At 36.9% G+C, this 23,473-nt stretch overlaps 1 protein-coding gene across 1 annotated transcript in view; it reads right to left on the bottom strand.

The window, feature by feature from the left end:
• Positions 1–22,275, bottom strand: part of agbl4 (AGBL carboxypeptidase 4) — a 746,666-nt gene extending 724,391 nt beyond the window's left edge. Inside the window, exons 1-2 of the mRNA XM_056463891.1 lie at positions 22,227–22,275; positions 18,362–18,484 (exon numbers count right to left, since the gene is read on the bottom strand). Coding sequence (XP_056319866.1) covers positions 18,362–18,484; positions 22,227–22,263 — 160 coding nt within the window. The 5' untranslated portion in view covers positions 22,264–22,275. The remainder of the gene's footprint in view (positions 1–18,361; positions 18,485–22,226) is intronic.
• Between the last annotated feature and the right edge of the window lie 1,198 nt (positions 22,276–23,473).

The raw sequence follows: 23,473 nt of genomic DNA, 5'->3' as shown, positions 1-23,473 counted from the left end.
GTGAGCCTGTGGCGAAGAGAAGGTCAACAGTGCTGCTAAGAAGGGTCTGTTATCAGGGTGGTAGCATCCTACTGGGGAGGCGGCTGCCCTGTTTATTTACAGTTGATGCTCCCCTGTTGGGGTGCGCTATAGTGCCTGGGGCTGACTGCTCTGTAATGGGAGGCAGGCACCTGAAGAGGAGACGGGAACAAGGGAACCCTAAAATCAACAGCAACTCCTATAGGTCACCAATAAGAAAAGGGGCTTTTATTGTAAGAACCATGAAATGTCAAAACAAACAAAAAATCTGGATGAAATGTTGATTAGTTGTATCAAAGTGCAACATAATACCTGATACAAATCCCATTTTAAAAATGACCATTCCAAATGCATTTATTAAAGGGATAGATCACCCAAAAATGAAAAGTCTGCCACCATTTCCCAACTCTTCATGTTTCTTTCTTCCTTTGAACACATGAAAAAGGTATTTTGAAAAATTATTATGGAAGCCAACTGCATGTTTCAAACTATCATCTTTTGTCTTCTTTATTCTCTATTTCCATCCAGGGGTACTCATCCCAAGGCCAGGAGTACTCATCCTCTAGAGATTGTGCAGCGCAATTGATGTGATCCAAGACCTTTGAAGAGATGATGCACTTCTAGAGGTATCCATTATCCTGGACCAGGCTGTATCTTGAGCAGATGCTGTGGCGGTCATGGAGGAGTGGAGAGAATGAGACTGATTCCTGAAAGACCACAGTGACAGACAAGATTCCGTGGACCAGCCTGAACACCTGCCGGTGACCTACTAACACCTGCAGTTCTCCACGATGGACGTCCAGCGTTCTCCATCCTCCAGCGCCTAGACAGCAGCTCTGCACAAAAAGTGTGGCCAGAGGAGAAATGGTCATGCTGAGCCTGATTTCTCTCAAGGATTTTTTTCCTTCACTTTCATCAATTGGTGGAGTTGTTTCTGGCCACTGGCTTGTTGGTTTGGGACTTTGATGCCCATCGATGGATTTGCTCTTCAATGTTTGGACTTTAAGCAGTGAAATTTAAACCACACTGAACTGAACAAACTGAAATTCAACTTTGAAAACTGGACAGACACTGTTTTAGTTTACAAGAACTTCTGTGTTAAGCGGCTTTGACATAATCTCCATTGTGAAAGCTCTATAGAAATAAACATGAACTAAATTTAATTCTTTTGTGTCACAAATAGGTTGTGAACAGTTGAAGGGAGTGTTTTGTATTTATGAATGAACAATTCATTTAATATTGTAAAAAAATATGAACTGAATAGAATTTTAAATAAGGTAAAATATATATTTAAAATTATTCTATTTCTGTAATTGTTTAAATGTCTTATTTTGGGAACTGGGGTCATTTGGAGATTTATAGACCTTTTAGGCCTTACAGAAATATTACTCTACAGATCAACTGATGGATTGGCACAAAAACTTTCAATCAAAATTATGGACCCTTTTTAAATGAAATACTGTATTCGGCAAGGATGCATTTCAAATTCTGGATGCTATTTTTAATTAAATATTGGCTGTTTCTCAATTCCAAGAAAGCAGAAAATGGACTTGTGTTCTTGTGAAGCCCAGTCTTGCCAGGTCACCTTTGACCAAGAACGAACTCAAGAGGCCGCAAGAACAGAGATCGAGTCGCGTGAGAAAAGAGATGCTGCATTCTTTCGGATGGTCACATGACCTTCACGCATTTTTAAGGGAAAATTATTTAAATATTACAGTAAAATGATTTATTTATTCTTATTTAAACATTACAGTAAAATGATTTATTTATTCTTATTTAAACATTACAGTAAAATGATTTATTGCGTTTTCCCCTATTCTATATATATATATATATATATATATATATATATATATATATATATATATATATATGAATATATCCTTAATGTGCCTTTAAGATTTTCATTTACTTTCACAGTGTCATTTAGAGAAACTCCTGAAATAAATAAATTATATATGAACTTTAATAATAAATCTGTAGGGCTTCCCACCTCCTTTATTTAGCAGCAAAGACTCAAAACTATGCAGTGCTCAAAACTACTTTGGTGTGTCCTCGATACCAAGAACACATGCGGGAACTTTCATGCGTCCTCCGTTCTTGCGGTCCTGAGTTTGGAACTAAACTTTAGCGGTTGATGATGATGTTACACAAGAACACGAGGAAACAAGATCGCTGAAGAATGCATATTGAGAAAGAGCCTTTGTCCTGAACAAGGATGCATTTAAAATAATACAAACTACAATGGAAATGGAATAAATGAACATTTCAAAACATAAAAAAATAAAACAGCTATTTCAAATGAAAAGAATACTTCCACAATATTATTGTTTTGCTGTTTTGTTCGTCAGTCTTCAACAATAGTTAGTACAGTTACATCCTGTAAACTTACATCCAAGCTCAACCAAATGATTGTGTTACGTTTGGACTATTCCAAGCGATCCGTTTGGAGTGAAAAATAACACATGACTCCTCTAGCAAGCAGCAGTCGACACTAAGAGGTTGGTGTGCAGCGATAAACTCGGTGTTGAGTCCCTTTGCAGTAGCATGCAGTAAACTAGTTCACATCTGGTCTGTGGTGCTGTGTTGTGTGGCAGTGTGATAAAACCACAGCTGAATCAATGGCGTGCGGCCATTGTGGACCAAGAAGGCTGCAAAATGCCAGCAAGGCTTCTTGGCCATTCTGAGCTAGAGACACAGAAATCTCTCAACGTGCAAAAGCTTTCCAAACCAGGGAATTACATAAAGTGATGCTACTGTCAATGGCCTGATAGACTCGAATGGAAAGGAAAAGAACGGAGGGGTTCAACTGCAAGCTGTTCAGAAATCTTGGCAGAAAATCAGTGCTCCTTCTCACCTCCCTTTGCACAAGCACTCTAGCAAACTACACCCACCGCGGTGTAATTACTTAAGAGAATTAAGCAACAGTGCACTAAATATATAGTGGAATAAAAAAAGAAAGAATAAATACAAAGTAGAGAAGCTCACTAGGGGGGAAGGCACACTTTTCTGATTTCTGAAAGGAAGCAAAAACAATTTCGGCTACACTGCTTATACTCAATTTACACTTCAACTTCCGTTCTCCATTCTTACACAGTCAGTGTTTAGGACTGACAATCATCATACTTACTATTTTGTACAGAATATACTCAAACTGTTTAATCTGTTTCTGTTTATAGATCTGCTGTATTGCAGTCTTTAGCGTATGATCAATTTACTGAAGAAATGTCACCATCTAAAGCCTGTTAAAGGTGCTGTATGTCAGTTTTTGACTCTTCTAAAGCATAAATATACCATAATATGTATGCAAATATTTAAGAAACATGCAAAGTAAACATTCTTGTACCACACATTTCATTCATTTGGTCAGGAAAGCTCTATGCATCCACAATCAAAATGAATGAATGTAAACATTAGGCGAGCAGGTTACGTTGTAACTCTGTGTCATAACAACACAAAACGTGGCGAAATTTGCAGTGATAAGCAATTTGTCTATTTGCACCAAAAAAAACAACACTATTTTAATACAGACATTCAAAAGCAAAGAATAGTGCACTTACTGCACTCCAATGAAATGATAAGGTTTATAATCTAATTAATACATATTAAACCTCTTTAAGGCGACACAGTGGCACAGTAGGTCAATCTGGCAACCGGCGCTTGCGTGGACTCCTCAAAGGATGAGCAGAGTGAAAAGTGTTTTGATCCAGGAGTGCAATACCTAGTTCAACCACTGTGTGTCAAACTTGCATACTGCACCTTTAAGATATATTCTGTTCAATGTATGGTTCACCTAAAAATGTAAATTTACACACCCCCAAGTGGTTTTAAACCTTTATGAGCTCCTTTCTTCTAGTCACACTTTATTTTGATGGTCCATTTGTTGAATATACAGTAAGTTACATTGCATCTACATGCCAACTAATTCACATTAGATTATAAGTAGACTGTTAGGTTGGGGTTAGGGTTGGGGTAAGTTGACATGTATTTCGAAGTTTCTTATAGTCAGTTAAATGTCTGTTGAAGGAGCAGTATCAACAGATATTAAGCAGACAGTCTACTAATACTCCAATGGACCATCAAAAAGTGTTACCAATGAACACATAAGAAAATATTTTGAACAAAGCTGAAAACCTGTAACCACGTACTTCCACAGTAGAAAAAACAAATACTATGCAAGTCATTGGATACCAAAGATTCCATGGCAGCTTTCTTCAAAACATATTAGTTTGCTTTCAACAGAAGAAAGAAACTTAAACAGGTTTGGAACAAGTGAAGGGGTAATAAATTACATTTTGGGTGAACTTTCCCATTAATTTTACATAAACATACCTTAAAATGTTACATTAAGGGTTTTGTTTAATCCAGTGAACATTCAGAATGACTAATGTTGACTGGACAAATAAACACAAATTCAGCCAATATTATAATATTTATAATGTCAGAGTCATTTTTGTCCAACTAAAAAAACACCTAAAAATTCAAGCAATATTTTGAAGGAGGAAACTGCATGAACATAAAAAAAATCTGTGGAATGAGTTACAAAAAACAATAATAAAGCTGCTTGACCTTTTTACAGACAAAGTGCAAAATGCAGACTGTGAGGTGCTGTTAAAGCAGACTATGCAGGATTCAATTTACGTTGCACATTTATTTTGAATAATTTCAAGAGAAAAATAAAGCAGGGACGGTCATTTTGGCTGCATGGCAGGAGGCACTGGAATCAGCGGTGGCTGCCAAGAGCAGGGAAGCTTCTTGAACCTTCTTCAAAGGACAGATGCAAAGTTTTCAGTCTAATTAAGGGCAAAGTATTTGCACCCTTAAAATGTTCTCGATTCAAAGACGGTGGGCGGTCTAGAATTGGTTTTCTGCTAGACGCCGGCCTTTTTAGACACTCAAAGAATTTTTTTTCCCCCACAAAAATCTTCTCCGACACACTCCTCGGAGCCTACAGCGGGAGATGAAAGGCTATAGATTTTGCTATTAACGTTACCATCTACCACGCCAAATTTAGACTGAATAATATTCTTACATGATAAATATCACCTCCTTTGCAGATCAATACGGTTCAGTAGGAATTTAAATGCTATGCTGTGCTCACAGAGATATCACAGAGCCAAGCATGCAAACAAGAGGTGCTGTTAGCAAAACAGCAAATCTAGATGCTCTACGGCACTTTGTGATTTTTTTACGTAACACTGAAGTGTTTGAATACAATCTCAGCAGAGAGCAACAATCAGAGCTTTTATCTTTGTAGGGGGGAATGTGCTCAAATGATGTAGAATAACAGTCAACAAGTTTGAGGATGGCACACAGGAAGCAGTTATCCGCTTGCAAAACATTCGTTGTATATCCTCGAGTAGCACTGTACGGGAATGCACAATTTCAGCAGTGGCAGAACAAGCTTTTGGTTGGCTCTCAAGAAGCTGTCAGGATCCAAACAGATGGTATTTCTATTAAAATTCCTCGCTGTTCTTATGCATCGGTTTACAAACATAGCCAGAGCATACAAATGTGTGGTATCAAACGCAACCTGACACATCAATGAACTTCATCTCAAAGAAAACGTTTTAAATAAATCAGCTGTATAAACAGAGGCGGTGTAAAATAAGAAAAAGGAAAAACACAGAGCACTAAAGCGTTACAAATCTCCAGCGTTTTCCCAAACTGCATGTCCTTGCCTGGAATGAGGAATGACACGTCCGCCTAGCGCCTGTGTTTACGGCATCAGGAGAGCTGCTGGGGAAATGGATTACTCCATCATCGTGGAGCAGCGTGTTCATGCAGCAATGTATCGCGACACGGCTCTGTGTGTAGTCATTTTCACCCGGGAGACGCTCTCTATTCCTCGCTCGCTGCGTCATTTCCGAACTTTGCTTCTGAATGCTTCAAAAAAAAAAAAAACAAAGGCATGTTTTTCATCAGGAGCTTTAACAGCAAAACAATGGCCCGACAGGCAGGCATGGGTCCTCGAAGCGTGAAATATGAAAGTAGTATTTAAACAAAACCCAAACTGTGGAAATGACTTCAAATGACTTTCCTACACAAAGTGGAATGGAGGCAGTGGTGATGCTGATTCGATCACTTGACCTAGTATATTAAACACTCTCTACACAAGAGTGGCGGCTTAGCTCTGACAGCTCTCACACGAGAGCGGGTTAAAGAGCTCATTGAGAAAAACACACGCATACGGCGTGACCCTGCGCAGATAGTCAGGAAAGCCGCCATTTGTTGAAGTCTCTCCTAATAGGGGTCAGCGTCCGGCTAAAACCGCACGGATTCCATTTGCTTTAAAGAAGAGGCAGTTGTGCTCTGAGTTAACCTCCTGCTAATAACTGTAAAATAGAAAACGCTGAGCCCGTGAGTGTTATGCTAGTCTTCATACCGCCCATTATAATGTGCTGGTGAGAGCATGTGAAGGGTGCTAATTGAAGTATGTGTCACGTTCGCAAGTAAAACACATGGCAGGAATTAGTTTCTAAACTGAGTGGCTGAAAGTGGGAACGTGTTGTACGGTTGGAAAACCGGTTTCTCGCTGTGTCTAATTTGATAGAGCTGAACCAACCAAACGTTCAATAAAGGCAAATATTTCATGTTCATTCTTCTAGTGGAATCGGGAACAAAAAGGACTAGCAATCAAAATACTTTTACGGAGAAGAGGTTGGTCACCACGCACAAGGTAAGACTTGACGATCTTGTATTTGCCACAAAAAAAGGATAACACTTTGGTTCATTTGATTGGTGTGGATGCAGTTTTCTACATTTAGCCACAACTCAGTGAACAGCACAAATTCACAATCAATTTGATTCTTATGCATACATTTGTGTGTGCTTTTTATTATCAGAATTTGCAGCAGCAAGAATGCAGTGCAAGTTGCTTTGGATAAAAGCATAATTTTGTATTGATTTAGGGGCTTTACTTTTAGTGAGTGAATTTGACGTCAGAGCTCAGGCTAATTTGGCTTATGATTCATGCATACTCTGGTCCAGTTCCCTTCAGATATCAATGCAATCATATTAAATCAAATAAATGAACAGCTATTAATGGTGTATGAATCAGTAAAGCTATACATTTATGTTTACTCTTTCTCCTGATAAGTGTGACTGACAAGCTGCAAGAGGAAGAATTTATTTATATCTAAAATCTAATTTGACTCTCAATCCTCGTTCTTTTGAAACTTCGAAGTGTTGGTGCTTGAAAATGAGTAATAACTAGGCCCATATGGAATCTGCACGCAGTTTTCTTTTGATTTTTGAGTTTATCAATCAATTGATATACTTATGTGAATGTGTGTACATTTACACTCACAGCCACTTTATTAGGTACACCTTACTAGTACCAGGCTGGACCCCCTTTTGCCTTCAGAACTGCCCTTATCCTTCGTGGCATAGATTCAACAAGGTACTGAAAATATTCCTCAGAGATTTTTGTCCATATTGACATGATAGCGTCACGCAGTTGCTGCAGATTTGTCAGCTGTGTTGTGCATTCAGAGATGCTCTTCTGCATACCTCGGTTGTAATGAGTGGTAATGTGAGTTACTGTTGCCTTTCTATCAGCTCAAACCAGTCTGGCCATTCTCCTCTGACCTCTGGCATCAACAAGGCATTTGCACCCACAGAACTGCCGCTCACTGGACATTTTCTCTTTTTCATACCATTGTCTGTAAACCCTAGAAATGGTTGTGCGTGAAAATCCCAGTAGATCAGCAGTTTCTGAAATACTCAGACCAGCCCGTCTGGCACCAACAACCATGCCAGTCGTTTAAAGTCACTTAAATCACCTTTCTTTCTCATTCTGATGCTCGGTTTTAACTGCAGCAGATCGTCTTGACCATGTCTACATGGCTAAATGCATTGAGTTGCTACTATGCGACTGGCTGAATACAAATTTGCGTTATCAAGCAGTTGGACCTAATAAAGTGGGCGGTGAGTGTAAATCTATTTAGTTTTAAATTAATATCAGGAATATTATTGAATATGCAAGTGTTTATAGGATTTATGTACAATACAGTTTATAAAGTAGATTTATTATATGAGAAACTGACTTTGTTTACCAAACAAGTGCTTCTAATTGGAAACCTTAAGCAAAAGTTACTATGCTTTCAAAATCATTTCACATAAATCTGCAGATTTCGTACAAACTTCTGCACAGAAAAAGCAAACTATGTCCGCAGATTCTGTCTGGCTTTGATAATAACTTACTTATAACTAAATATTTAATACACTCTCAGAAATAAAGGTACGTGAGTGGTCACTGGGGTGGTATCTTTTGAAATGGTACAAATTTGTACCTGAAAGGTCCATATTAATACCTCAATGGTACATATTGACACAAAAGTGTTCCCCTTAAAATTTTTAGGTACCTAAAAATTTTTAAAAGGTACCACCGCAGTGACAGTTTGCATACCTTTGTTTCTGAGAGTGTATCAAAAGTACAATTTCCACACAAACACACAATTGAACCACATTTGTGAAAAGAACCTTAAACTCTTACACCAATCATATCAAAACAAAACTAGAAAACAAGTAGAAAAGGGGTGACATGGTGGCTCAGTGGTTAGCACTGTCGCCTCACAGCAAGAAGGTCGCTGGTTCAAGTCCCAGATGGGCCAGTTAGCATTTGTGTGTGGAGTTTGCATGTTCTCCCCGTGTTGGCGTTTGTTGTCCTCCAGGTGCTCTGGTTTCCCCTACAGTCCAAAGACATGTGCTATAGGTGAACTGAATAAACTAAATTGGCAATAGTGTATGTATGTGAATGAGTGTGTATTGATGTTTCCTAGTACTGGGTTGCAGCTGTAAGGGCATCCGCTGTGTAAAACATATGCTGGATAAGTTGGCGGTTCATTTCGCTGTGGCAACCCCTGATGAATGAAGGGACTAAGGCGAAGGAAAATTAATGAATGAATAAATGAACAATTAGGAATAGTATTTTATAAATCTTAAAGTCTTAAAGTTTATACTTAATATGACTGGCATATAGATTTTTACACATTAAAATAAGCATGAGGCGACGTATCATATCAAAACAAAACTAGAAACAAGTAGAAAAGGGGTCACATGGTGGCTCAGTGGTTAGCACTGTCGCCTCACAGCAAGAAAGTCACTGATTCGAGCCTCGGCTGGGTCAGTTGGCGTTTCTGTGTAGAGTCTGCATGTTCTCCCTCAGTTTGTGTGGGTTTCCTCCGGGTGCTCCAGTTTTCCCCACAGTCCAAAGACATGCGGTACAGGTCAATTGGGTAGGCTAAATTGTCCGTACTGTATGAGTGTGAATGAGTGTGTATGGGTGTTTCCCAGAGACGGGTTGCAGCTGGAAGGGTATCCGCTGCGTAAAACATGTGCTGGATAAGTTGGCGGTTCAATCCGCTGTGGCGACCCCGGATTAATAAAGGGACCAAGCCAAAAATAAAATGAATGAATGAAAATAAGCATGAAATACATGCAATCCAGCAAAAGTAACTGGATCATACTTAATCATAATCATACTCATCATAATCATACTTAAATACATTCTAAAGTTGTCAGAGCAATACGCTAGAGGACATACCTCAAAGAACATGTCAATAAAATATGCGCAAACACACGTGCGCTCCATGACATTCGCATGCAGGTATCGCAACGGCCATCAATAACCTAAGAGCCGATGTTTCATTCCAGATCTCTCCAGGCTGCAGGGCTCTGATCAAACATAACCAAGGCTGACGGTAGGAATGTCAGGCAGGATTATCACCCGTTTCATTTGCTTGTGCACATTTGAGATATCTGCTCGGCCCGCTCGTTCCACATTGCGGACACACACTCCACAACCGAGCACTCTAGGGGTGGGTAAATATTACAGCATGACTGAGCACGGACCACTGTGCACTTCTGCTCTGAGAAGCAGTTGCTATGTCGGTAGGAAAAGTGAGGACCAATTCAAATTATGGTTCAAGCTACGCGGTTCGTCTCTGTGAATGAGACTTTAAGGATGTGCTACAGATGTGCAAAGTTCAAAGCACAAATATAACTGCTTGTTCTTTCATGTTAAATTACTTTGAACAAAATAACAGGTGTTAGAGGAAGCAAGGCTGTGGAATGAAAAAGATAGTTGGAGTCTTTTAAAATAGTTGAATGTCTTTTAACTTGATTGCTGGGTTTTTACAAAGATTGTCTTGCGAGTCGCTTTCGGGTCAGTCTAGCGTATATTTGCATAGAAAAACAATAGAGCAGAACGAAAAAAGCCACTTATTGTGCATGATTCATCAGCGATTTTTTTTTTTCAGTAACATTCATCACTTCTGAAACAACTTCTAAAAACTCCTGACCACTGTTAGGGTAGTTACTTTTGAAAGCAATCCATTATAATATTGAGTTAATATTGAGTCTTTAAGCTGCCATCACCAAAAAAAAAAACTTTTATATAAAATATTAAATACATTTCAGTAGTTCGGTACTTTCTCCTTGTGTCATTTCATTGTTAATACACATATCTCATTTTTCAGATTATTTTTATGTTTGATTTGTTTGGGTGTTTACCAAAATCTGTTTCAATTCCACAACAACTCCATTAGATTTATTATTCCCAGGAAAAACATGACATGTTCAATACATCTTTTCCCCACTGTAAGACTGGTTTTGTGGTCCACGGTCACATAAAACCTCTATTCTACATGCAGTCCTAATTCTGTTTTATTTGTAAATGTACACTGTAAATCACAGACGTTTCATGTTCTGCTACTGCGGTTTCAAGACGATTAAAAAAAGCAAAAAATCCACTTTGTAAAATAACTGTAAATTTAACAGCTGTTTGGCTTTGTGCATTGAATGAGTGATAGGGCCACAATGAGCGAGAATGTGTTACAGTAAAAGTCAAGAAGCGAGGCTCTTAACCTTGTGGTTTAGGAGGGGGAGAGCATGAAACCCCTTCCACACATCGTCTCTGAGCGAAGGAATATTTTCTTCAGGGTCACAGCCATATAACACCATAGGCCTGAGTATCAGAGGAATGAAAGAGATAAAGCTACAAAACTGACAGAGGACAAGCAAGCCAGCTCCAACTAGCTAAAAAATAAAAAAAAAACGCTTGATAAAAACAATAAATCAGATAACGTCTCTGGTTTGTTCTCAGACAGCAGCCCAAATCAATTCAGTCAAATCCTTCTTAAACCCTCCAGAATAAAAAAACAGTAAGACACCGGACAGTGATGCAGCCTTCTTAGTCGGAGCTTGACTCTTCTGCTAAACACCAAGGCGTTTACAAGCAAAACTTTCATCTTCTGAGCGCTAAGCACAAAATCTGCGACTAATATCCTTTCCACTTGTCTTTTTATGCATGCCCATGTTGTTATGTTTTGTCGAGGGCAGGAATACATCTATAGTACCCTAATATCTGTGTAAGTACTCTTCATCCTCCCTGTAAGCCCCCGCTGTCCCCTGCAGCCACTTGTGCAGAGCGCAGAGCCTGATTGTTAGAATGTTCTATAATCAATGGGGTCCTGACTGTCTTGATGCAGGGTACACATCTGAAGTATATAAATATCTGCTTGCAATCCTTCCTGGTTTTTTTTTTGTTCCCATTGCATCCTTGTGTGTGTATTTTTTTTCTTCAACCCCCTCTTGTCTTTCTGGGGTGTTAAACGTAATCATTCATCCACTAGATGAACTCTGCAAGAGTGACATGAAGCATTTTTTTTTGAGGGAAGATAAAAACAGACGGAAATACTACTGAATGAAAAAAAAAGCGCAAAACAATTAAAGCCCCATCAGCGGAGAGATTTTTCCCTACTGTTTATCCTCATTAGCAAGCATGCGACTGAGGCCTTGTCCCCTCTCCGAACACATTCTTTTGTTCGCTGAATCGAAGGAGTTTTTTTTTTTTTTTTCATCTATTATGATTACAATGGATAATTTAAAATCCCTAGTGCAAATCCGTTAAATGCTTAGGGGGTACCGCACTTCTTGGATTGTCATTGGTGGATGCCTTATATTCTGCCCTTGGTAGGAATTGAATCATTATGTAGACACACATACACATATATGTATTTGTGTACACACACACACCTTCTTCCTCTGCCTCTAGCTGGCACCAGATTTAATCAGCAGCTACAGTCAGTAAGTTTTATCACTCAGAGCCTCTGATAAGCATCAGCATGTGGAGAAATATTTTCAACATAATTTGCCCCCGAATGAATTATGACACTGATGAGAAAATCTACATGAATGGAAGGCAGGATGACGCGTACTTCAAAACCTTCAAGATCTCCTCAAAATGCAAAGTGATTTGCATTAAATATACTTTTAAACCGGCATGCATGATGCAGATGCTTTTAACCAGAGGCCATAGATTAATGCAAGACTATCAGTGCCTGTTATTGTATATAAAAAGTATGAACTAAAAGTCAAAAGAAAAAAAAAATTATATATATACATATATTGATTAAACAAATGTTTCTAAACTCGAATGAAAGTACATTAGTTTAATAAAACCCTCTGATAATATCACGCGATTAAAGTGCTAATTATAACCATTAAAGCTCTTTTAAATTCAAGAATCTATGGAATTTACATAATGCAGCAAACGTAACTATATCTATAGAGCCATCAATACCGTTTTAATGACGCCTTGGGGAAATATTCATTATGTTTTTTACTATCAAACTGTGCATAATGGGGGTTATTTTAATAAGTTATGCTAAAAAAAGACAGAAGTGAGAGGGAATTAGAAACCTGTAGGCCCAAATGCCTAAGAAAAAGATATACCACTGACCTAATCTGCATATGGCTGACAAGAAAATGAGTTACATCTCATCTAAATGTAAATTAAGTGTTTTATGCCTTCAGTAAACAGTTTATGTATCCATGGTCTGTTTTAATTAACCAATTAGAATTTATTACCCGGATACTAAAGATAAGAGGCATTCTTCTGACTTTTTTTTTTTTTGAGGAAATTCATGACAGCTGTCTAAAGAGAGAAAAAAACACGAAACTATTTTTCTGGCAGAGGAAAGGAACTTGACTGATATCTTGGCTTTCAAGTGAGACACATTTGCTTGAAGTCTCGCTAGATGGTGTGTTCTTGGTTTGAAAGCTTGCGTGTAGCAATCACAGTGAATATATGTCATTGTTGGGGAGCTGAAACTACTGCTCACCAAACTACAAGAAAATCATTATTTGAAGAGGTTAAACTGCACTTGTGCTATTGTTTTGTTTTAATTAGTTACGAAAGACTTTTTTTAACATGAAAAATAATGAATGTCAGAGGTGGAGCAAAATCAGTCAAATGTATTTTATTGTATGAAGTATGCATCTTATTCTATGAAGTAAAATGTATTCTAGTTACTAAATAAAAACAACATATTATGAAGTGACTTTGTTCGTTTACATGGAATGGCTAAAAGTTTCACTTGTTTTAAAACAGCTGAACAAAATGTCACTCTACTGAAAAATGTATTTATGTTATTAGCATCGGTTTGTTTATCTCTTTTTATATTAATCCATATAGCTTCATGTCTTTATAAACATTTCTGGCACAGTAAATTGCTTTAAAGGGTTTGTTCACCCAAAAATGTGAATTCTATAATTATTTACTTACCCTCATTCCATTCCAAAACCCTAAGATTAAGATATTTGAAATTAAATCCAAACTGTCTATGCTCTCTGATCCTGCATAGACAGTAATGACCCCTGCTCATTCAAGGTCCAGAAAAATACTAAAAACATCCTCAGAACAGATCATATGTCTGCAGTGGTTCAATCTCAATATCATTAAGCTGCAAGGATACTTTTGTGAGCATGTAAAACAAAAATAATGACTTATTTAACAGTTTCTTCTCCTAAGTGTCAAAATAGGGTGCTCATTCATGAGGATGAAACCATTTGGCAAAAAAGTATTCTTGTTGCGTCATAATATACTGATTGAACTACTGAAGATGCATGGACTGGCTAAAGGCTGATTTATAGTTCTGCATCAAGCGTACACGTATGGTCCGGCGCAGCCTGCCCGCGGTCGCATAGCCCTCGCCATGGCTAAAGCCAACAATGACACGTACCTATGAAAAAAAATTTAACTACACAATGCAACGATGCATAGCGCAAGCTCCGTGATTGGTCAACTTGGTACCGGTGATGAGTGTGGGAGGTGCTGACAGCTGTGAGCCTATAAGTGTTGAATGAGCTCCAAATGTAAACTTTTGTTTTGTGTTTAACTTATGATTAAAGTTGTTGTTTGTCCGTCGGTTCCTGCCTCAGAATGAGCGAGTTTTAGCTACTTGTTGCGTTCAGAAAAAAAACAAAACATCCACAAAGAAACTTGACACAGAGGAACTTAAAAACCTACTGCCAGCTAGCATTTCGAAAGTGTTATTGCAGAGCAACACAAACAGCACGCAGAAGTTCAAATGCACGACTACGCGCAAGGCATGCGACATGGGTCACACTGATCACTTGATGCAGAAGTATAAACCAGCCTTAACGAAGATAAAAGAAACCATTGCTGTCTATGGAGGATCAGATTTAATCTAAAATTTCTTAATTTGCTCCCGGGGGTTTGGAATGACTTGATGGTGAGAAATCAATAATTTTTTTGAGGGGGGGGGGGGGGGGGGGGGGGGGTTAACTAACCTTTTAAATTGTTGGTGATTGGTATTTCTTGCCAAATGGTGCTGCAAACACATACATTGGGGAAAATAAGTATTGAACACGTCATGTTTGTTGGGAGCCTTTGACATGGAATTGAACCAGGTTTTGGCAAAAAAAAAAAAATGTTAAATCTGAAAAATGATTCAGAGGGTTTCTGAAGAACTACTGAGAGATTTCAGCTGCTGTCTGGGCTTTCACTGCCTTTCTACACCTTCCTTTCTTCGTGTGTTCAATACATTTTCCCTGTGTCATTTCAATTAATTACACAACTTAATTTGTAAACTAATTACTTTATGGATTTATTTGGTTGTTACCAACATCCAGTGAAATTTACAGGTCAACAGCACCTTTAGAAGGATGTTTTCTTGAAAAAAAATTGTGACGTGTTCAATACGAAGGACAAAATTACATCTGTAAAAATAACTGAATTTGCTCATACTCATTACGTATTTATTTTGAAAATGGGTTTAAATACTAATACTTTCAATTTCATGTTATACAATACATCATGTACAATACATGAATTTCAAGATGTGGTATTTTGTCCTTTAACTATATATTTCATATCATTTCTATTTCGAAGGTGCTGACTTTCACTGTAACAAAGGAGACTCTGCAAATGGTGAAAAGTTATCACTCGCTGACAGGTGGCTTTCTGATAAATGAGCCCAAATCACCAGAAAGCTTTACATTTCCACATCTTCTTCAACATAAAGAGAAGAGTGTTTGATTAATGACCGTCTACGTTAAGCTCCGAAAACTTTGCTGAACTATTGCATCGCAAGTCCTTCAATTGACACGGAGGCTTTAGCTCTCAAAGTCACTTACGTCAAAAGCCTCGATTGTTGCCAAGAAAGTGTCGCTTCCCTTTTGTCAGTGTGCAAGTGGTTAACATCATTTCACTGCAGTGTTGCTTTGCTGAAGCAGCAACAGGACATTAATTTGACATTAGCGCTGTAACATCAATTCTTCTCCATTTTCCAACTTGGATAATGCGTTTACTGGAAGCAGATTAATATCTATTCCATAAATCATTCAGAGAATTTGCCGAGCCAGAGACATGGGGGTAATGTCATATATGTTAGCTGATCCTGGTCTTGCGGGTGGATGTTCATTAATCAGTGCCTCGGGGTCCTTGGGGCCAGTCAGATGGGGAAACAGAGAAACTTATAAAACATCCTGATTATTTATTTATATTGACTTTGGCTCTGAAACCCATGTTATTATTCCGTGTCCTTTTATTGCCGTCCTTCGCTGCATATCATCATCTTCCAGTCTTGGATATCGCTTTCACAAACTACAAGCATCAGCATCCAAGCAAGCATACAACAAACATCAGTTTTGATAGCAATAAAGATCTCTGTAGTGATGGACGGCTCGATTCTTGAAGCGGAATGTGAACAGGGTTTTATTTTTAGTCTGGTAGAGCGTCTCAAAATCATATAGATTGATCAAGTTACTTTGGAATTGATTGGAAGAGGTCAGTTTTACGTTTCAGACACTAGATCCGTAACCAACTGCTTTTTTTCAGCTTAACATTGAGCACAAACTCACCAGCAACTGCTCAATAAGACCAGAAAGACTTGCTCCACCTAAAAATTGTACTATTACAGAATATTTCCAAGACCAAAAAATCTATATAAAAAACCCTCCCCACGGGGAGCCGAGCCACAGGCGAGCTTTTTCCCCGCAGAGGGGTGAATTGGTTGCCTGTCAAGAATATGAAAGCTGAGTCTCATCTGCTGGAGACCCTGAACCTAATCTCCCAGCAAAGAATGATATTGTGCCTGTTCCAGCCATACTGATTCACTGTCAATCTGGCCCAAAGCTGCTCTCAGCTGCCCACTTGACCTTGTCACTGCAAAAGCACTTTATTTTCATTACATCACTGTTCATTCAGACCGGCAAAAAAAGTGCCAAACAAAGGCCATTTTACTCAAAGCATTCTTCAAAATATCATAACTTGCTTTAATTACAGTTTTCAGCGAGGTAGACCGACAAGAGCAGTCACTTTCAAATGAAACGCTTTAATTTTAACCCCCTCCATTTAAAAGGGAGATAATTATCCATTAAAAGCCCCGCTTGCATGGACAATAGTCTCTCTCTGAGCTGTGCTGCCATATACGAAAACAGTATGGTTAAACAAAAGACACTGACGATGATTTCTGTACAAAACATGTTTGACGATTGAAGTCTACTGCTCTCCTGGGAAATCAAGGGGGTATTGCATTTGAAAAGGGACCACAGTGTTATTCAAACCGTTCAACGTATACATCCTACTAAATCTTTAATTAACTGCCATGTTAATACATTGTTCAGCTAAGGTACCGTTTAATTGATATTCTGGTTATATAGGAGATAAATTAGATCATGAACATGTCAACACCACAAGCTTACGTTAATATGTTACATCCTGCTTGTTCTCATGACAAGCTCAGCACATGCATTTTAATGGCGACTTAAAACAATCCATAGTAATAAATAATGACAAACAATGTGGATTAGTTAAACAATTGGATGCACTTTTATTTTTGTGTATTTTTTCATTAGTAGTTTACTACAATATTATAGTATAATATAATTACTAAATATAAACAGAATGTTAAAATGCTTTTACTATTGCAGATTCATGGAATGACAACTATAAACAAGTCAAGAATAAGTTGATGATGCAATAAACACTATTGTACTGAGCAATTCAGGCGTTATGGATGTGAAAATTGCAGTAAAAACGCAAAACAAAAATTCACATAGAAAGTATATGTTGACATTATATTGAAACATTTGTTTATATTTTCCAGAACAACTGATCACAGCATTAAGGGACAAGGAAACTATCAATCTGTGAACATGTTTTGTACATTAAATGAGGCAAATAAACATGCGTTATGGATGTGACCAAAAAAATGCCAGTTTAAAGTATGCAACAAACTTTGTAGAAATTCTGTCAATTAAACTGCACAACCCAAAAAAATAATGCTAATCAAAAGGATAAGAGTTAGCTTAAGAGTTAAGCTTTTAAAAACGATCACTCAATCAATGATTGATTTTATTTTATTTCATATTTTTGCATTTATGAGGAAAAAGTGTCATTATGGATGTGACATCTCTCTGTTATGGATGTGACGGATGTAAAATTCCACTCGTGTGACTTTGGTAAATCAAATATAGTATTCTGAAAACATTGACAGATATTTTTTGAGTATTTCTAAAGTACTGTACTGTAAAATACTTGCTTACACAAAAAAAACTTGAAAACGGTTTCCGTAGTTCCATATTTATTTTTCATGGCAAGGTTGTCATTTGCATGCAAATGCTCTACTACATTAGAGCATCAACACAATCCAGAATCTTTATATTAATTTCTCAATTCTATCGCACCCTAGCAGTGGAGAAACTACACTACCGTTCAAAAGTTTAGGGCCAATAAAAAAAAAGTTTATTATTATATGCTAATTAGAACTTTTATTCAGTGAGAATGTATTAAATTGATCAAAAGTGACAGTGAAGATGTTTACAATGTGTGGTCCAAGTATTCACACAGTGCGTCTCTCACATTTGACACTAATCCAAATGTGTGTGCATTCGCACATTTTGCTTGCTTGATGTAGATGCATTTTCAGATTTCAAAAAGGGACTTATTTTCAGAAAATAGAATAAAATTGGGATAACATTTATTTTGGAGAAAGAGAAAACGAGAATGTACAAAATACAAATAGTCTCTCACCACTCTCGAAGCAGGCATCGAAAATGACATGGCCCTTCTTGGGCGGTCCGGTGTATCCTGGAGGAGTGACCATCAGTTTGTTCACGTTCCCCACGAGAGCATCCTCTCCTCCTGCTTCATTATCTGCCACACAAACAGTCAAAAATGTTGTGAATGACCCTCAATGTACAATCACTAAAACACTTTAATCACTTATTAAAATGAAAAAATATAAAAATATATTTATGCTATATACATTTATTATGATTGGTGATATGCTCAAAATTATTTGGCAAAAGTTAAAGCATATTCTAAAACTAAGTGATCAAATATTGTCACATGATCAGGGTTGGGGTCTGAGTGCACTGTATGACAGTAACAGCACCGACACTGATTTTCTCGATTTATTTAACTAACATGAGCTGAAATTTGACAATGTAACTAAAACATTAAAAAAAGCTTTGTAAAAATTGTAATTAATTAATTAAAAAAAAGTTATTGTGTTAAAATTTGGGGGAATACATATAAATCTAATTTAGATCCTTATGTACAATAAAGAAAAAAGTCATTAGAATGACAGAAAATGTGGGGTATTTGAAGCGTACAAACCCTTTATTTTTTTAAATTGAAGATACTCAGGTTCAGTGATTTGGTTAAATTTAAAACAGCACAATTTATGATAAAGCTAGGACTAAATTACGTCCGAAATGCCTACTGAAGTTTTTTTGGAGAAAGACTAGGGGGATATAATCTGAGAGAAGAACGGAATCTTAGGAAGTTAAAAACAAGGACAATATTTTAAAAAGTGTGTGTCTGTGGTGTGAAATTATGGAACAATCTGGAACAGATTCTCAAACAATGTCAGGATATTAACCAATTTCAAAAGTTGTATTATATATTATTAAACAAATTTAATGATGAATAGGGGTGATTGAAAAAGAACAAAATGAGAACGGTATGATGATATTTCAATTAATGGCTGTTTGCAATATGTATTTTGTGGGTCTATGTTGTAAAATGTAAATGTATAAATGGAATCAAACATATAATATGTCAAAGATGCCAAAAGGACAAAATATGTCTCATGTAAAGCTCATATGTCTTGTGTAAAAAGAAGAGATAAGTAAAAGAAGAAATAAGTTAAAGTAATAGACGAATGATGTGTGGTGTAATGGAGTGGGGAGAATAATAACCTTGTGCTTTATCCCGCTCCATTTCTACCATGTTGAAATGTATATTGTTTAAAGAATTGTTTTGTGTATGATTTTATGTTCAAAATAAATAAATCAAATCAAAAGCTAAAAAAAAAACAAAAAAAAATAGCAAAAGCTATTTGCTAATGTTAAACAGTTAAAGTTATTACAACAAAAAAAATATTATTATTAAGCACAGGAATATATAGATCTGGCCGCATTAGACTATAGCATGATTTAATCACTTATCTTTGCATAACACATTGTTGGCAGTTGGCACAATACACAATAGCTTTTTGACAATACCTTGGATAAAAACATTAATTTCACATGTCACTGAACAAAGAAAATGCTCTTGAGAGCACATGTAAACATCACAGCCTTTCGATTTTCACATAGCCTTTTCATGTGAAAATCAAGTTGGGGAAAGTCTTGATAATTTTTCTCAGAAAGAATATTTCTAAAGGTAATGTTGACTTGCAGTTGTCACCAGATGTATTAAATACATGAAGAAAGGAAGGTGTTAAATGGCAAGGAAAGCCCAGACAGCAGCTGCAATCTCTCAGTAGTTAGAATAAGGGTGTAAACTATAGGGGAGCTAGGGGGAGCTCGACTGCCCTAAATAAGACATGGGCTTCCCTGAAAACATGATTTGTTAAATTTTGTGGGGGGGTCTCAAAAATAATTACAATGTGCTATTTTGACGTGCGGTTTCAGTTTTGCGTAATGTGATCATGGATTATTATGTGTAAAAGTGCAAAAATGTCATTCGTTTATGCATGACGGCGATTTACACCTCACTTAAAAAAGAAGAAACTACACATGCTATTTTTGACATGAGCATCAAGGTGTGGGGGCGCTGAGAAGCAAAGTCCAGTCATGTCAAAGACTGACAGCCAGATGCTTTCATATGGACGTTGACATATGACACTGCTTATTCATTTTACAAAACAAATGATGTGACGTTGTGTTTTGATTTATTTTCTTTATACAGTAGGCCAATACAATGTTCTTTTTACAATACAATGTTCAATACAATGTTCACACAGTGACACTGCTGTAAACATGTTGGACAATCAAGCTGAAAGGGTAAACTTGACGAAATGGAACCCCTTTCAATGGTGTATCTTTAATTTTCGAATTCAAGATTATGTTTTACTGGAGTGAAAAGTGAGATCCCATGACAATCTATAGGCCTATGTAAAATAAAAATGCCTATGCTGTCCTTGATGCCATCATCTTGAACTTATAGAGTGAAAATTACTGTTGTTCATTTAGCCCAAGCCCCAAAGACCACGGTAATGCAATCTTGGCCCTCATATTAGATAAATATTAGATCCTTCAGTCCCAACACCTGGACAATTTTCACAATATTGTTATGACACGTTTAACGTATCATTATATCATCTTTGCATCAAATTACAAAAAAATGAATTGCCACTTATGTGAGTCGTTTCTAATGCAGCATCTATGGGCTAGACAGCAAATTTAACATTGTTCACTCCCCTGGTGGCTGTTTTCAGTCTAACACAATTTTTCCTTTTTCCGAAAATCGTAATAAAACTAACAGTAAATTTTACTTTTATTATTTGAGCAAATATGATTGTAAAAAATTATTTTCACATTCACTGCGCTCTGAGTTTACCAAACTATGATAACTTCCCCTGCTGAGAAACTATACATGTGAAAAGGGTTCATAACCAGATGATGAAGATGAAAGCATGGGTGGACATTTCAGCAAGACAATGACCCAAAATACAACAGGGGAAACTTCCAACACTGCTTTCAGACAAATAAAATAAAGCTTCTAGATTGGCCGACCCACACATATGACCTGAATCCAATAGAAAATAAGAGCTAAAGATCAGATTTCATAGACAAAAGACTCCTGGAACCATCAAGATTTAAAGACTTTTATATTGATCTTAAGTTCAATATAAAAAAGTGCTATGCAAACAATCATATTAACATGTTTTTTTGTTTGTTTTTTAAGTGGCACCTTTTTCTTTCAATTATGAAAAACTGACTACTCTAAATTACACTTTATATTATTAAATTTGAAATAAATGTCATTGGTAGTTATAGTTAAATAATTTTGGTTAAATAATTTAGACTATTATTAACTACAAATAAATATGTATAAACTAATAATAAACGCAAAACATCCATTATAAAAAACTCAGAAACCCAGTTTTGCAGAAGCTAGTCTTCTCGTCTGAAAAAAGGCTGCTGTGGGATCTGATTCCACCCTTTCTAAATGTATCATAATAGAGTACACGTCTAATAAATTGACAAAACAAATGCAGAGCAAACTTAGTATAGTCGCATAAGGACGTAGCAGAGCCAGCAGAGTATAGGTATGCCAGTCACCGTGTCAGTGAATGTCCATCTTAACAAAACAGCATTACAAACACACGTGCTGAGGCATTTCATGACTTATGCACCTGTACCTGAACACGAATCTAAATACATAGACGCTCTGTAATATTTTGACTCTCTACATGCTGGGAAGTGTCGCATAATAAAGGTTTTATTCGGCTAACGTTAGCAAACAGTCGCTGTGTTTACATGGACGAAGCGCTGATATCATGCACCTGTTTCTCGCTCTCCATACAGAGACCGTATCATGTGCGCATATGTAAATGGAAAACGGTAAAAACGACTCTGTATGAATGTGTTTTAATTTTACACACCAGTATCGAGATGTTCTCTGCTGTTTTCTTCCATCATCCGCTCATACAACCACTGGCTGGCGACGCTGAAGGTGCGTTTCCAAGACGACGGCGTACTGCGCGCGAGAGGGAGGATTTGACGTAGCAGGTGCGCGCGCGCGCGAAAAGCGCACAGCTCCCCCAGCCACACGGATGTCTATCCACACCGCACCAGCTAATGTCAGCAATGTTTACATAGTCCTTTAGCAATAGCTGCTGATAAACCAAGAACTACAACATCCACTTTATTTTGCGTTCATTGGATTATTATTAATAATAATAATAATAATAATAATAATAATAATAATAATAATAATAATAATAATAATAATAAAGAGAGATTAGTGACTAGGGTCCATGTCTATTTTATTTGAAGCAACATATTTGCAATGTACTCTTTAACGTCTAACTTCAATTGTGTAAACTTTATTTTCAGGGAAAATGGGCAATATGGGAAAGAGTATGACCTGACCTTGGCCCACTCTCTTCTGTATGCATATAATGCTCTTAGACACTAGTACATACTCATTAGGAAAATTCTCAAAATAAGAGACGAGCTGATAAAGGCATTTTGTAAGAGGATGAATGGAAAAATGTGGTTAAAGCATCTAAATATAATTTCAATAGGCTTTTTTCTTTTTTTTCAGGCTACAGTACTGTAAAGGTAATACGTTATGGAGCATATGTGAGTCCATATATTTTTATTATGATACTTTTAGTACATGTATGTATATTTTTATTATTATTAAATTTTTTTATCATGTTTCATTTTATTTGACTTAATTTTTTCACCACTGCAAGGTGTACTGTTTTGATAGAAGTATTCAAGCATATTTTTTTTTTACCATTTTGTATCAGTCACATTTTAATTTGAACAATATGTTGGGTTTAACTTTTAAACATCCATAGCTTTTCTTAAATAAAAAATTAATAATAATTATAATAATATGTGAAATAATAAACAGTCTGATGACTAATGAACTACAATCTGTTCAGTGTGTCCTTCCCAAACCTTGTGTTTCAGGTGAAATATGGCAAAAGCTATCAGTTCCATTAGATTTGAAATAGGTATAGGAATGTGCATCAGCTTTCTATTACTCAAGATTACAATCCAAGAACAATATCATCTCAAATATAAGACCAATGTATATTTTCAATTTATTTTCATGGTCCTTTATACCATTTGAATCTGGTCATGACTCAGGTTTGAGAGAGTGGTTACATAAACC

The sequence above is a fragment of the Danio aesculapii genome, chromosome 8 (genome assembly GCF_903798145.1).
Source record: "Danio aesculapii chromosome 8, fDanAes4.1, whole genome shotgun sequence".
NCBI lineage: Eukaryota > Metazoa > Chordata > Actinopteri > Cypriniformes > Danionidae > Danio > Danio aesculapii.
This window is presented reverse-complemented; position numbering and strand designations above follow the sequence as displayed.